The sequence below is a fragment of the Mustela nigripes genome, chromosome 1 (assembly GCF_022355385.1).
Source record: "Mustela nigripes isolate SB6536 chromosome 1, MUSNIG.SB6536, whole genome shotgun sequence".
Lineage (NCBI taxonomy): Eukaryota > Metazoa > Chordata > Mammalia > Carnivora > Mustelidae > Mustela > Mustela nigripes.
In genome coordinates this window covers 233395771-233411155 of record NC_081557.1, presented here as the reverse complement: position 1 = coordinate 233411155, position 15385 = coordinate 233395771, and the positions used below count along the sequence as shown (strand labels likewise).

General features: G+C 39.5%; 1 protein-coding gene across 1 annotated transcript in view; it reads right to left on the bottom strand.

Annotated features, from left to right (window-relative positions):
* Positions 1 to 15385, bottom strand: part of NWD2 (NACHT and WD repeat domain containing 2) — a 181800-nt gene that overhangs the window by 78837 nt on the left and 87578 nt on the right. The window contains exon 3 of the mRNA XM_059382237.1: positions 12774 to 12890. Coding sequence (XP_059238220.1) covers positions 12774 to 12890 — 117 coding nt within the window. The remainder of the gene's footprint in view (positions 1 to 12773; positions 12891 to 15385) is intronic.

Below are 15385 nucleotides of genomic sequence, written 5' to 3'. Positions count from 1 at the left end.
GCTGCTTAACTTCCACATATTGGAAGATTCTGCAGTTAGCTTGTGGTGATTTTTTTTTTTTTAAATTCCATTAAGGTCAGTACACACATTTAGTACAATTTCAATCCTCTGAAATTTATTGCCTTGTTATTACCTGCCATATGGATGAAGCACACTTTATACTTTAGCAAATATTCTATGTGTAACTGAAAAAAAAGCTGTAATCTGTAGTTAGTGGTTGTAACGGCTACAATATAAAAACATCAGCTGGGTCAGGGTGGGTCCCGTTCTGCAAATCCACACACTCAGCTGATTTTTGTTTCTTGCCCATTTGCTCAGATACTAAAAGAAGTTCATAAAAATTTCCACCTACTGATTTCTCTTTTAGTTTTGTCAAGCTTTGCTTTGTATACAGGCATACCGCGCTTAATTTCGGGTCTCTGTGTCATGTTTCGGTAACTCTTGAAATATTTCGACCTTTTTCATCTCTGTATTTGTTCGGGTGATCTGTGATCTTTGATGTTACTCTTGTAATCGCGTTTTGGGGGCGGCCGCGAACCCTGTCCATTGAGGACAGGGAACTTTATCGATAAATGTGTGTGTTCTGCCTGCTCTGCCCACAAGCCATCCCCGGTCTCTCTCTTTCCTTGGGCCTCCCTTTTCTCTGAGACACAATCATATCGAAATTAGGCTGATTAAAAACTTTACCGTGGTCTCCAGGTGTTCAAGAGAGAGAGAGTCACATGTCTCTCACTTGAAATAAAAAGCTAATAATGCCTGAGCTTCATGAGGAAAGCATGTTAAGAGCTGAGACAGGCCGAAAGTCAGGCCTCTTGGCTGAACAGTGAATGCAAAGGAAAAGTTCCTGAAGGCAGGTGACAGTGCTTGAGTGGACACACGAATGCTAAGACAGCCTTACTGCTGGCAGGAAAGATGCTCATCTGGACAGAAAATCAAACCAGCCACACAACAGCCCCCTGACCCAAAGTCTAACCCAGAGCAAGGCCCTACCTCTCTTCAGTTCTGTGAAGGCTGAGGAAGGTGAGGAAGCTGAGAAGGGAAGTCTGAAGCCAGCAGAGATTGGTTCATGAGGTTTAGGGAAAGAAGGCGTCTCTATAACATGAGAGCACGAGGTGAGGAAGCATATGCTCACGTATGAACCGCAGCAAATTATCCAGGAGATCTGGGCAAGATGGTTAACAAAGGGCTACACTAAGCAGATCTTCAATGTAGACAAAACAGCCTTCTATTGGAAGATGATGCCAACTGGGACTTTCATAGCCTGAGAGAGGAAGTTGGTGGTTGGCTTTGAAAGACAGGTGGTTCTCTAGTTAGGGGCCAATGCAGCTGGTGACTTTCAGTCGAAGCCAGTGCTCATGTACCATTTCAAAAATCCTAGGGCCCTCAACGATTATGCTAGATCTACTCTGCCTATGCTCTGCAAATGGAACAACAAAGCCTGGGTGACAGCCCGTCAGTTGACAACATGGTTTCCTAAGTAAGGCCACTGTTAAGACCTACTGCTCAGCAAGATTCCTTTGAAAATCTTACTGTTCACTGACTGTGCACCTGGTCACCCAAGACCTGATGGAGATGGACGAGATCAATGTGATTTTCATGTCCGCTAACACAAGCATTCTGCAGCCCATGGAGCAAGGTGTCATTTCAACTTGCAAGTCTTATCAAATAAATGCATTTTATAAAGATGTAGGTGCCATAGAAGGGATTCTTCTGGTGGATCTGGTAAACTGAAAGCTGTCTGGAAAAGATTCGTGGTTCCAGGTGCCATGAAGAAATTTGCGATTCATGGGAAAATAAAATTGATGCATATAAACAAAAGGACCCTAACAGGAGTTTGGAAGAAGCGGATTCCAATCCTCATGGGTTATTTTGAGGGGTTCGAGGCTTCAGTGGAGGAAGTAATGCAGATGTGGTACAGAGAACAAGAGAACTGAGGGAGAGTCTGCAGAAGATATGATTGAAGCGCTTCAAGCTCATGATAAAACTTAAACAGATGACGAGCTGCTTCTTATGGATGAGCAAAAAAGGTGGTTTCCTGAGATGGAATCTTCTCCTGGTGAAGACTCTGTGAAGATTATTGAAATGACAACAAAGGGTTTAGAGCAGTACATAAAGTTGCCTGGGGCACCTGGGTGGCTCAGTCGGTTAAGCAACTGCCTTCGGCTCCGGTCATGATCCCAGGATTCTGGGATTGAGCCCTGTGTCAGGCTCCCTGCTCAGCAGAGAGCCTGTTTCTCCCTCTCCCTGGCACTCTGCTTACTTGTGCTCTTTCTCTATCAAATACAGAAATAAAATCTTAAAAATAAATCACTAAGTTGGTGAGGCACTGGTGGGGTCTGAGAGGACTGACTCCAATATTTAAAAAAGTTCTAGTGGGGGTAGAATTCTATCAAATGGCACCAGCAAAAATATCATGACTTAGTGAACCTCAGATGATGGTTGGCATTTTTGAGCCATGAAATATTTTTAAGTGAAATATTTTTAAGTGAATACATTAGGTTTTTTTTTTGGACCGAATGCTATTATTAATAGACTATGGTATAGTGTAAACATAACTTTGTGTACTAGAAAACCAGAAAATTCATCTGATGCACTTTATTGTGGTATTCACATTATTGTGGTGGTCTGGAACCAAATCTTCATTATCTTTCAGGTGTGCCTGTATTTTGAAGCCATGTTATTAGGTGCTTATAAATATAGGAAATTATATATATATATATATATATATATATATATATATATATATATATTTTTTTTTTTTTTTTTTTTTTTTTTTTTAAGAGAAACAGTGAGTACATGTGACCCTGATTGGGGGTGGAGGGGCAGAGGCACAGGGAAAGGGAGAGAGAACCTAACATGGAGCCTACTCGGGGCTTGATATCACAATCCTGAGATTATGACCTGGGTGGAAATCAGGAGTTGGATGCTTCACTGACTTAGCCATCCAGGCACCCCTATTATATCTTCTCAATGAATTGAACTTCTTATCATTATGAAAGTCCCTTTATCTTCTTAGCTTAAAGCCTACTGTGTGGTATTGGTAAAACTTTCTTTTGATTAGTATATAGCACATAATTGAATCTGTACTGAAGATACAGAATCTAATTGAAATCTTTGGTCTGTTTACATTTAATGAAATAGTTGGGTTTAAGGCTATCATTTTTCTATTTATTGTACCCATTCTTTACTCTTCTTTTCTTGTCTTCTTTTAAAGGGGTTATTCTGTTTAGTTTCTTACATGAAATTTTTGTACCATTTTATATCCTTATTTAGTGGTTCTCCTATATATAGGTATGTTACAATATTCATCCATGACTTACTACAGATCAGCTTTAATTTTTGCTTTTATCACTTCCCAAATAATGCAAGACTACTTTTGTCCCTTTTGCCCTTTGAGCTATTTTGGTCTTACTTCTTTACATGTTACTATCTCTACACAGCACAATTACTGTTGCTGAACCCAGTCAGTAGTAACCTTTTTTTTTTTGATTTTTTAAATTTATTTTCAGCATAACAGTACTCATTATTTTTGCACCACACCTAGTGCTCCATGCAATCCATGCCCTCTCTAATACCCACCACCTGGTTCCCCCAACCTCCCACCCCCCGCCACTTCAAACCCCTCAGATTGTTTTTCAGAGTCCATAGTCTCTCATGGTTCACCTCCCCTTCCAATTTCCCCCAACTCCTTTCTCCTCTCTAACTCCCCATGTCCTTCATGCTATTTGTTATGCTCCACAAATAAGTGAAACCATATGGTAATTGACTCTCTCTGCTTAACTTATTTCACCCAGCATAATCTCTTCCAGTACTCTTTACCCTTATCCTGATTTTCAGTGCTTTTGGTTCCCTCTTACGGATTTGAGCTTCTATCTGTGGTCATTTTCTCTAAGGCAGAAAACCATCTTTTAGTATTCTTTTTAGAAAACTTTTCTGTTTTTGTCTGAAAACATCTTTGTTTCATTTTTACTTTTATAGGATACTCCCACTAGGTAGGCCAATCTAGCTTGGCTGTTTTTTTCTTTTAGCTCTTTAAAGATGTCATTTCATTGTCTTCTGACATCCAGAACTTCTCTACTAAAAAGTCAAATGGTAGTATCTCTGTTGTTTTCTGAATGTAATATATAAATATAAATGTATGTAATGAATGTATGAATGGATGTAATGAATTTATATATACACACACACACACACACACACACCTTCTCTGATGGATATTAAGGTGTTTTTTTCTCTTTATTTTTGCTTTTCAGCAGTTTACCACAATGTGCTTGGGTGCAATTATCTTGAAGTTTACTGATTACTTGAACCTGTGTGGGTTGAGGTCTTCAAGTAGCTTTGGAAAATTCTCCCTTGTTACTTCTTTCATGTTCTCTTTCTTGGTGTCTTTTTCTGGGACTCCAATTACACTATGTGAGATCTGTGCCTCTTATGTCTCTTTCACTTCATTCTGTTTTTCCTACTCTTTTAAAGAAAATCTGTGCTTCAATTTGGATATTTTTTATTGACTTCTCTTGGAGTTCACTAACCCAGTCTTCTACTGTTGAATTTACTATTAAACTCTTCAAATAAGTTTTAACTTTAGCTGCTGTACATTTTCTTTCTAAAATATCCATTTGATTCTTTTGTACTTTTAATAGAGTCTATTTCTTTGTTGAAATTATCCATTTTCTCATTAATTTTCCTATCTTTATATTTTCATTAACATTTAAAATAGTTATTTAACAGATTTTGCCTGCCTACTCTATCCTCTTGGACATCTGGGGGTATGATTTCTATTATCTACTTTTCCTTGTTTATTAATCATATTTTCTTTACATGGCATTCTTTGCATGGCTTGTAATTTTCATTGTTTTCTGGGCATTATTTTTTATCGAAGCATAATTAACATACATTTTATTAGTTTCAGGTGTACAACACTGATTCAACAATTCTATACATTACTCGGTGCTCCCACAAGAAATGTAGCCACCTTCTTTTACCATACACCCTTATACTACTGTTGCCTATATTCTCTGTTGTGTAATTTTAATTTCTGTGACATTTATAACTGGAATTTTGTACCTCTTAATCCTCTTCACCCATATCCCCACCCAGCTCCCTCTTAGGAACCACCAGTTCTCTGAATTTAAGTGTCTGTTTTCTTGGTTTGTTGGTTGGTTGATTTATTTGGTCCAATTTGCTTTTTAGATTCCACATATAAGTGAAGTCATATAGAGAAGATATTTGCAAATGACCTATCTGATAAAGGGCTAGTATCCAAAATATATACAGAACTTATAAAACTCAACACCCAAAAACCAAGTAACCAGTTAAAAAACGGGCAGAAAACATATAGATAGCTATCAGACACATGAAAAGATGCTCAACATCACTCATCATTAGGGAAATACAAATCAAAACTATGATGAGGTATCACCTCACACCTGTATAACAACATAGAAAACAACAGATGGTTGGCGAGGATGCAGAGAAAGAGGAACTCTCTCACACTGGTGGTGAGAATGCAAAACTGGTGCAGCCACTCTGGAAAACAGCATGGAGGTTCCTCAAAAAGTTAAAAGTAGAGCGCCCCTATGGCCCATCAATTGCACTACTAGGTATTTATCTAAAGGATAAAAAAGTACTGGGGCGCCTGGGTGGCTCAGTGGGTTAAAGTCTCTGCCTTTGGCTCAGGTCATGATCCCAGGGTCCTGGGATCGAGCCCCACATCGGGCTCTCTGCTCAGCAGGGATCCTGCTTCCTCCTCTCTCTCTGCCTGCCTCTCTGCCTACATGTGATCTCTGTCTGTCAAATAAATTTAAAAAAAAAGTACTGATTCAAAAGGATATATGCAGTACTATCTATAATAGTATTATCTATAATACACAACAGTATTATCTATAATAACAGTATTATCTATAATATACCGTTTTATCTGATGTTTATAACAGTATTATCTATAATATACAAATTATGGAAAGAGCCCAAATGTCCATCGACTGATGAGTGGATCAAAAATTTGTGATATCTTTACACAGTGGAATATTAGCCATAAAAAAGAATGAAATCTTTCCATTTGTAATGACCTGGATGGAGCTACAGAGTATTATGGTAAGCGACAGAAGCCAGAGAAAGACAACGTGATTTCACTCATATGTGGAATTTAAGAAACAAAACAGATGAACGTGGAGAAAGGCAAACCATAAAACAGACTTCACTATAGAGAATACACTAAGGGTTGCTGGAGGGGAGTTGGGTGGGGGAAATGGATTAAATGAGTGATGGGGAATAAGAGGGGCACATATTGTGATGAGCACTGGGTGTTGAAATAATTCTAGACCTAAAACTAAGTTACACTGTATGTTAATGAACTAGAATTTAAATAAAAACTTGAAACTAAGTGAAATCATAGCAGTTATTTTCTTTGACTTATTTCATTTAGTATAATACCCTCTAGGTCCATCTACATTGCTGCAAATGGCAAGATCTCATTTCCGATGGCTAATAAACCATTGTATGTATGTATGTATATATGTATATCCACACACACACACACATATATACACACACCACAGATTCTTTATCCATTCACTTATGGATGGACACTTGAGTTGCTTCTATACCTTGGCTGCTGTAAATAATGCTGCAAAAACCCCACAGAGCTGTAGATAACTAATTCATATATGAATTAGTGTTTTTGTTCTCTTTGGGTAAATACCCAGTGGGATTACTGGATCATACGGTACTTTTATTACACTGTGTCGTCTTTGGAGAAATGTCTGCTCATGTCTTCTGCCCATTTTTTTTTTTTTAAAGATTTTATTTATTTGACACAGAGAGATCACAAGTAGGCAGCGAGGCAGGCAGAGAGAGAGAGAGGAGGAAAGCAGGCTCCCTGCTAAGCAGAGAGCCTGATGTGGGACTCGATCCCAGGACCCTGAGATCATGACCTGAGCCAAAGGCAGAGTCTCAATCCACTGAGCCACCCAGGCGCTCCTCTTCTGCCCCTTTTTAATCAGCTTTCTTTTTTGGTGTTGTGTAGGTTCTTCATAGATTTTTGGATATTAACCCTTTATCAGACATATCATTTGCAAATATCATCTCGCTTTCCATGGGTTGTCTTTTTGTTTTGTTGACGGTTTCCTTTCCTGAAAAAAATCTTTTTATTTTGATGTAGTGCCAATCGTTTATTTTTGTTTCTGTTTCCCTTGCCTGAGGGGACATATCTAGAAAAATGTTGCTGAGACTAATGTCTATGAGATTACTGCCTGTGTTTTCTTCTAGGAGTTAGGTCTTTAATCCATTTTGACTTTTTTGTGTCTGGTGTAAAGAAGGCAGTTCACTTTTCCAGGCACCATTTGTTGAAGAGACTATCCTTTTCCTATTGTATATTCTTGGCTCCTGTGTCATAGATTAATTGACCACGTAAGTGTGGGTTTATTTTTGGGCTCCCTCTTCTATTCCATTTATCTATGTGTCTATTTTTGTCTGGATATTGTATTTTAAAGAACTCTTATTTATAGGTTCCTTTTCTTATGTTAGAGTGACAGGGTAAGAGGCTAACGTGTTAGTCTCTTCAGTATTTGAACTGGGTGCAACTAGGTTGTAGTTTTGGTTGATGCAGTTGACTTTGGTTAAAATGCATCAGGGGCAAGACTTGAATATTCATGTTAGGTTTTAGTGGACTTTGTGTCCTAAACACTAAGGCTGTGGAAGAAGACTTCTGCTTTCCATCCTAGCTTTCCATCATCCCGTGGGGCCCACAGATGGGCACGTGTCTCATAGAGAACACTGCTGCGACTTTGGGGATCCTCCATCTGTAAAGCCAGCTCACCAAGGAAGGGCATTTCTCTCTGGAAACTAACTTGTCTAATCATCTAGATCTTCCTAGCTCTACGATCTCTCTAAATACAGAATGTTTATAGTTTAAGTTGTTGAAATTCTACTCAGAAGCAGAAGTCCATTGGACTGTAGTTTTCAATGAACATTTTTTTCTTACCAGTTAAGAGTTATACAGAGACCGGCTGCTCTCCCATTTACTTTCTTTTCTCCAGACATCTTGTTACCACCCAAAACATGCCATACCAGGGGAATCAGGAAACAGTGGCTTAAACTATATGTATTAGGAGAAATGAACTGGAGGGCTCTCTTAGATTCTACCACCAAGATAACTGTCTTTTCAAGAGTAATTTTCAAGGTCTGCCCACTGTAACATTCCTTTGGTGATGATGGGGTAATTTATCATTGGAACCTAATTGGAACCTATTTTGGAGCTATGGTGGCTAGTTGATAGCAACTGGACAAGCTTAGTTTTATAATAATTAAAAAAAAGTCTCTCTGAAAAACTAAGGTTTTAGATTTTTATTTAATTTTTTTAAAGAAAGTACTTAAAAATCTAGATTAATTTAAATGGTTTTCCAGTTCAGATCAATGACTATCTTTCTATGTTTAGTACATTTTGGTTAGTAAACCTATACTTACAAAGATGAGAACTAAATCATATAAAACCCTGCACAATTTTATTGAGTACAAACCGAGACTTATATTTTTTCATGTTTGTATTTAATTGAGAATACTTAAAAAGGTAAATCGATCATATATTGGAATATGGATAAAATATTTTCCAAAGCTAATTCGGAGAATTTGAAAATTACTTAAAAAAAAGAAGCAGTCTGAACCATTAAGGCAGCATAATGTCATTCTGAAGGAGAGTGGGGACACAGTTAATAGAGAATTGATCTCTATACCACAGGTTTCATTCAGTGGTGTCCCTCAGGGATGTACAAATATGGAAAGGTTTAATTTTTACCAGTAACAATGAGGGAACTTTGTTTGTTTCATCTTTCCTCTTCTGCTTAGTGGGGAAACTTTAAATTGCTCAGTAATGATAGATTCCTCAGTCCAACCCTTTCTGGTTTTGTCTTTCTGGTTTGAAATCTAGCCTGATTGAAAATGTCTATTTCCGAGTTTCTTTCTTCCCACTTTGTGCACAGTCTTGGGTGCGGCTGCCAGGAGCTGGCCATGACAGGCGAGCGTGGGGCCTGCTCTTTGCCCGTACCATCCAGGCTGCTGGTGGCAGGAGGGTGTATGCAGGGGTGGGGCGTGGAAGTCGGGTTTGGTGTCCACTTATACTCAGGTGAGAATGATGGCAGTAGTCCCATTCTTTTGGTCTCAGTTGCTTCTCTATCCAATGCTGACAGACTATGTCTGTTTATATCTGGTACCCCAATGAGGAGGATGCTCTATGGGCTTTGGCTCCCGGAGACTTCTGGGAATTGACAAAGCCTACCACAGGCAGCGTTCTCTTTGGCCCTACTCTAAGATATAGGGACTGCCCCTTTGCGTGTGAGGTCTTGGAATCTTCTCTTACCTGTCTCAGTCAGTAGTAACTAGAACTCCCTGTGTTGGCTCCCCACACAGGCCTGGCCTGACTCCCCTAGGGCAGGTTACCAATGCCTTTCTCTCAGTAAATTTCTATGTCGTCCACTCCAAACTGAGGGATGGAGCGAGACGCCGTCTGCATCCCCCACAGCTCCTACATACTTGGCGGCAGCTCCCTTAATTCAGTAAGGAAATTTTTCAAACCTTCCAGTTCTTCAAGCCAGCAGAGTAGTTGTTCTTATCTACTTTGGCCAAGAGACAGGACTTCACCTAAGGTCCAGGGTCAATGCTCGCATGTCACAAGCAATTCTTTTGAGGTAATTCAAATTTGGAAGTGATGTCTTCTAATGTAGGATGTGTCTCCTGAGTCAAACCTCAGAGGGTAGAACTGGACACAGGTACCAGCCCCTGACTCCCATCCGTCCTTGTGATCAAAACCCAGTACAGACAGCTGTGTAGGATGAACGGACACAGGTTGCATGACTCCAGGGCCTTAGGCCATACCCAAAGGCCAACTTGTAGGAGAGGAAACTGGAGAGATCCAAACACATGTAACATATAAGTCCAAGTTCCCCTGGGTACTTAAAATGAAAGCTTTGTTTGGTTCCTGAATTCGTCTGTAACATAGGGTTACTACCTGTAAAGCCTTTGAAAATACAAAAACTTTGTCATTCAGCAATAGTGAATTTTCTTGCCAAAGACTTTAGCACTAGGGAAAATAATATACCGTATTTTGCAACCCACAGGGGTCATCATGACTTCTAGAAGTGCCACAAGGGAGTGCAGGGCAAGGAAATTGGAGCTCAAAAGCAACACCTAGACGCCTGCTGTTACCATAGTTACAAAAGGAAAGGAAGGAAGAGATGTACTATTTCCCATAAGTAGTGAGGTTAAGTCTTGCCTGATTTGGGATCACTGGGGTGAATAATCCTAGCCATATCCACAGGGTTTCATCACGGTTGCCGTGAGTTTCAACTTGAAGCAAGGAGCAGGAAGAGGGAAAAATCATTTGTTTACACTCACGAAGCTGTTCCTGATGCTCCATCACTTAACCTTTACTCTCAGAACCTGCTGAAACGTGCCGGCTTTATTCACTCCCCTACCAGCAAATTCTAAGAATTAATGGCCATGACTAATTTTAGTTACTTTGGGTAGGACAGGCCACAGGGAGATAAAGGAGGGGAGAACGTCTCTCTCATTCCTGAATTTCTGAGGCTGGATCAGGACAGTGGGGTGGAGAGCATCACAACTGTGACTCCCCAGAGCATACCATAGAACCCGGTCTGACTCTTCTTCCAGTCTGAATCTCTTCTCCCACACCCCTGCCAGACTGCATTGTAGTCCCTCCTCCGAGGACAACTTTCTTGGTGAAGCTCTCATTACAATTTGGGCCGGGAGATTTCATCTTTAGATCATTTTGAGAGATAACAGTGAATTACCACAAGTAATGATGAACACGTACTATGGACTGCTGTGGGTGAGACCCTACAAAAGAGCTCTGGAGTCTCATTTCATCTTCCGAATGACCCCAGGAGCTAGATAACTAGCCTCTTCATCATATTCTCCAGTTCCCAGAGGAAGAGACTGAGGCTCAGGGTAGTAAGGAAACTCCTCCACTATCATGCGGCTATGAAATAATGTCAGAACCCAGGGCTCTGTAAGACCCCAAAACTAGTGAATGCTGAATCTTCCAACTTCTTTACCTGGCACTGAAACCTGTCTCTGTGTACTTTCCATCCACTGGTCCTAGTTCTATCCTCTGAAGACCCATCCGTGGAAAAAGTCTTAAACCCTTACCCCTACTAGATCGTCTGATATTGTACGTGGCTTTTGGGACTTTCTGTGTTAGCACTGTTTTTAGATGTCCATTCTTCAACCCCCCAAAGCCATCTGTTTTCTGCATTAGCATTCCAAGGGGGCTCCATGCTCTGTCCTCTATCCTACACTCAATAGCCACAGTGGGCCTTAAAATACATCAGATCACTGCAGTCCTCTTCTTAGAACACTCTGTGGCTTCTCAGGTCACCGAAAGCAAAATCTCTGCAGCCCACTTCATGACGCTAAAGCCCAAGACAGGACCTCCTCTCCAGTCCTCTCCCCTCCTGCCCATACTGTTCCCTCAGCATGCCAAGCGTGATCCCAACTCCTCTCCCTGCAACAGTCAGGGCTTCTCCTTCCTTCTTGTAGTCTTCTCCACAGCACTTAAGATTTTCCTTCTTTCCTTCACTTTTGCCTGCCCTCTCCCTGTGACCCCACCCCAACAAGAATGCAAGCAAGCTCTGAAAAGCAGGGAGTTTTAGTTCAAATTTCAGGTTAAATCCCAAGTGGTGCACAAAATTACCATTTCACAAGGGTCAGCCTACCCTGTCCCTAGCACTAAGAGCCTCCCCTGGCCCAGCAGCATTCAAAAAGTAGCAGGTAAATAAGTGAATGACCTATACACTGATACTAAAAATGTTACAGAGCTTTTATGCACTTTGTTATCCTCAGTAAGAACTTCCCTATCCACTGGCCAGATTTCTGATAGCATGTCTTCCTAATCCTACGGGGAGCCTAACAGATATGCAAACAAAGATGAAAAACTCTTGTAGCACCAAATCTAGTTTTGAACTGTAGGAGAGTTTCCTTGAAGCATTCACCAGTAATTTTAAGCTCCTCCATCTGCCTCCAGACATCCTGTGTTGAGAGGGGAAACTTTGTATGAATTGCTAGATCTATTTGGATTCAGGATAAGGTCCTTTCTTAAGCTAAATGCAGGCAATGGTTTTATACAACCACCTGCTACAGAATGACCTACTTATCTTACTACCCCTGTGTTAAGACAGAAGAGTGGGTATTCTTTGGTAAATAATATTCCACTTGAAAAATCTGTTAATTTGTAGCTTTTAATGAACATGTAGCTGGAAGATCACTCCAAAGACAAAATCTTTCACCCCTCAGGGCACTGTTTCCTATTGTTGGATTTGACTTCGTACGGTGATGGACTTTAACAATGGTTCAGTCACTGTGTTGAAAAATTGCCAAAAATTCTAGCGTCAAGACATGGAGACGCTATGATCAAATACATTACCCGGTATGAGGAACATCAGGCTGCTCACTGTGGACTGACACAGTAATCCTCTGTGCTGATCACAAGGTGTTGGGGGAGTTGTCGTCAAACCCCAGTCATCCCTTCAATTACCATTTCAAATTATTCACTGTTAATTTGCAGTGCTGCTTACGGAAGGCTGAAGGTTTTGTTCTCACACGTTGAGGGCAATGAAACAGTTTAAAGGTTTTAAATAGACACAGAAAAGGCAGTATTTTTTTTTCCTCATTCAAAATAATTAAAAGTCCCTTTAGAATCACACATCAACAATTCTCACAGTCATCCACAATTTCATATAAAGCATGAGTTTTTTTATACCCACAACAAAACATGGACCTGCAGAAGTTTTCAAACAATCCTCCAACAGCTTCATGCGAGTCTTCTGGAGCTCTGGGCTGTCCCATTCGTCTTCCTCAATGCCCCAGTAGAGATCTATGACCTGGGAACCAAATGATGAGGCAGGATTAATTTACCTGCAGGAAAAATTCATTTACCTGTGGGTTTTATTCTTATTTACAATGTTAAGCTAACGTGACTTTTAACTCTTTTCTTTGCAGCATGTTTTCCCTTAAGAGGGAAAATTATATTTAAGATCTGTTCAAATAGATATTCTTTTCATCCCATGATGGGCTAGGGATGAACATTATAATTTCTTTTGTTCCTTATTATATTGTTGACATGGCCCCAGAGAAAATGAAATGTTAAATGTCAGAGGCTTTGCGGGGGCAGACTTTCATTATATTGAAATGGTAAAAGAATTTCAAAAAAATGTTCGGAAGCACCTGAAATATGGTTACCACATTATTTGAGACAAAAAAAAATAGTCTATAATATTACTGTGTATCTTAATATGAGAAGTAGGGGGCCTAGGTGGCCCAGTCAGTTAAGCGTCTGCCTTAGGCTCAGTCATGATCCTGGAGTCCTGGCATCAAAAACTCCACATTGGACTCCCTAAGCAGGGAATCTGCTTCTCCCTCTGACCCTCCCCACTCTGTTGTATGCTCTCTTTCAAATAAATAAGTAAAATCTAAAAAACATATACAAGAAGGGAAAAAACACAATGGCAATTAATATATATTGACCTAAAGGCAAACATTAAACTTTCTTAAAAAAAATTAAAAAACAAACCTTAAAAAAGCCTGTTATGATACTTTATCCCACAGAGATAGACATTTTGGTTATGTCTGTTTCATCTGAAAGCAGTTTGGCTTTCATCAATACATGTCTGAAAACCATGTATTGGAAACAATGAAAGGTGGTATGCCTTAATGAGAAGTGAGGATAATAGGATCTTCTATCTCCTTACTTCAAAGACTATAAGGGAGGATTCTGGGAGTCTGTAAAGACATTTACAAGCACCCTCTTTTGAAAATCTGCTGTGAAGAGCAATATGGGGTTCATTCCCTTTACTCAATGGTTATTCTGCATAAATAAAGTAAATGTTTCCAATTGCAGCTTTGAAGATTTCCTTTCTTTGTTTCCCACAAGCAGAAAAAGAACCTTCCTTCCTTACTCCTGGCTGGCACGGGCATTCAGGGAGATGGAAGCACAGAGGATGGGTCCTTCCTTGTGCCCTAGGCAGGCCTCAGGAACATCTCTTGACCGTGGCCCTGCATGGTTGTATCTGTATCAGCTCTCTATCTGCGTTTGAGTTTTTAGATGGCTGATAAAGATATAACAACTTCTTAAAAAATACTTCTATGGTCTGGTCCGTAAGTTTTATAATAAATGAAACTATCCTCTTGTGGCGGGGGAGGGGGGGGCTCTTTCCTTTAATCTACCTTAGAGGGTTTAACCACACTATCAAGGAAGGGACTATCTGAGGTGATAACTTCAGTGTCCCATATGACAGCCTGTAGCTGTGGCTATTTAAAAGTAAATAGAAGTTTAAATCAATTCAAGTACTTTATAGCCACATTTGGCTACTAACTCTCATGGGGGAAAGCACAGATACAGACCATGTCCCCATCATGGAAACCATAATTTGACAGTTCTGTAAATTCCTGAGATCACTAGAACAAGACATTTTTGGCCATCTGCCAAAAAACTGTGAAACCCACAAATCTGCAACGTGAATGCTAATTCTTATTTGTGCCTCACACAAACTGACCATCCTTCAGAGAGCCTATTCTCCATCCTTTTGGCTACACCATTTGGACATACCTGAGGAAAGGTCTGATTTAGAACAGATGAAGAGAAACAAATGGTAAACATAAACGATATCAAGGATAATATCACAAAAGCTATAAATATATATACCTGTTCGTCTCCCACCTAAAAGTATCAAATTATAACAATATAATTGGATTTGTAACATATATAAAAGTTACATATATAACAACAGCACAAAAAGGGAGTAGAGATATAAAGGAGTAATCTTTTTATAGCTCACTGGAATTAAGTTGGTATAAATTATAAGTAGATTCTGATACAACATGTCTTAAAATAACTATGAAGAAAATAACATACAGTGAAAATCTAAAGGAATTGAAATGTCACACTAGAATATGTTCACTTAACATGAAACAAAAAAGTAAAAGGAACACAGAAGATATGAGAAAAAAAGTAGAATGGCAGATGTAATCCAACTATATTCACACCATTAAGTGTGAATGAGTTAATACAACTCATTACACATAATACATAATATAATACAATACATAATATAATACAACTCATTATACATAATACAACTCATAATACAAAAGCAGAAATTGTCAGACTGGATTAAAACTATATGCCTATGCAGTCTATAGACAAGACACTTTAGATTCAAATAGGTTGAAAGTAAATGGATGGAAAAAGATACATCATGCAAGCAGTAACCATAAGAAAGCTCACATGATTACTGATATCAGCCAAGAGATTTTAAGACAAAATGTAACAAGAGATAAAGAAGGACAATTTTATAATGATGAAAAGGTGGATTCATCA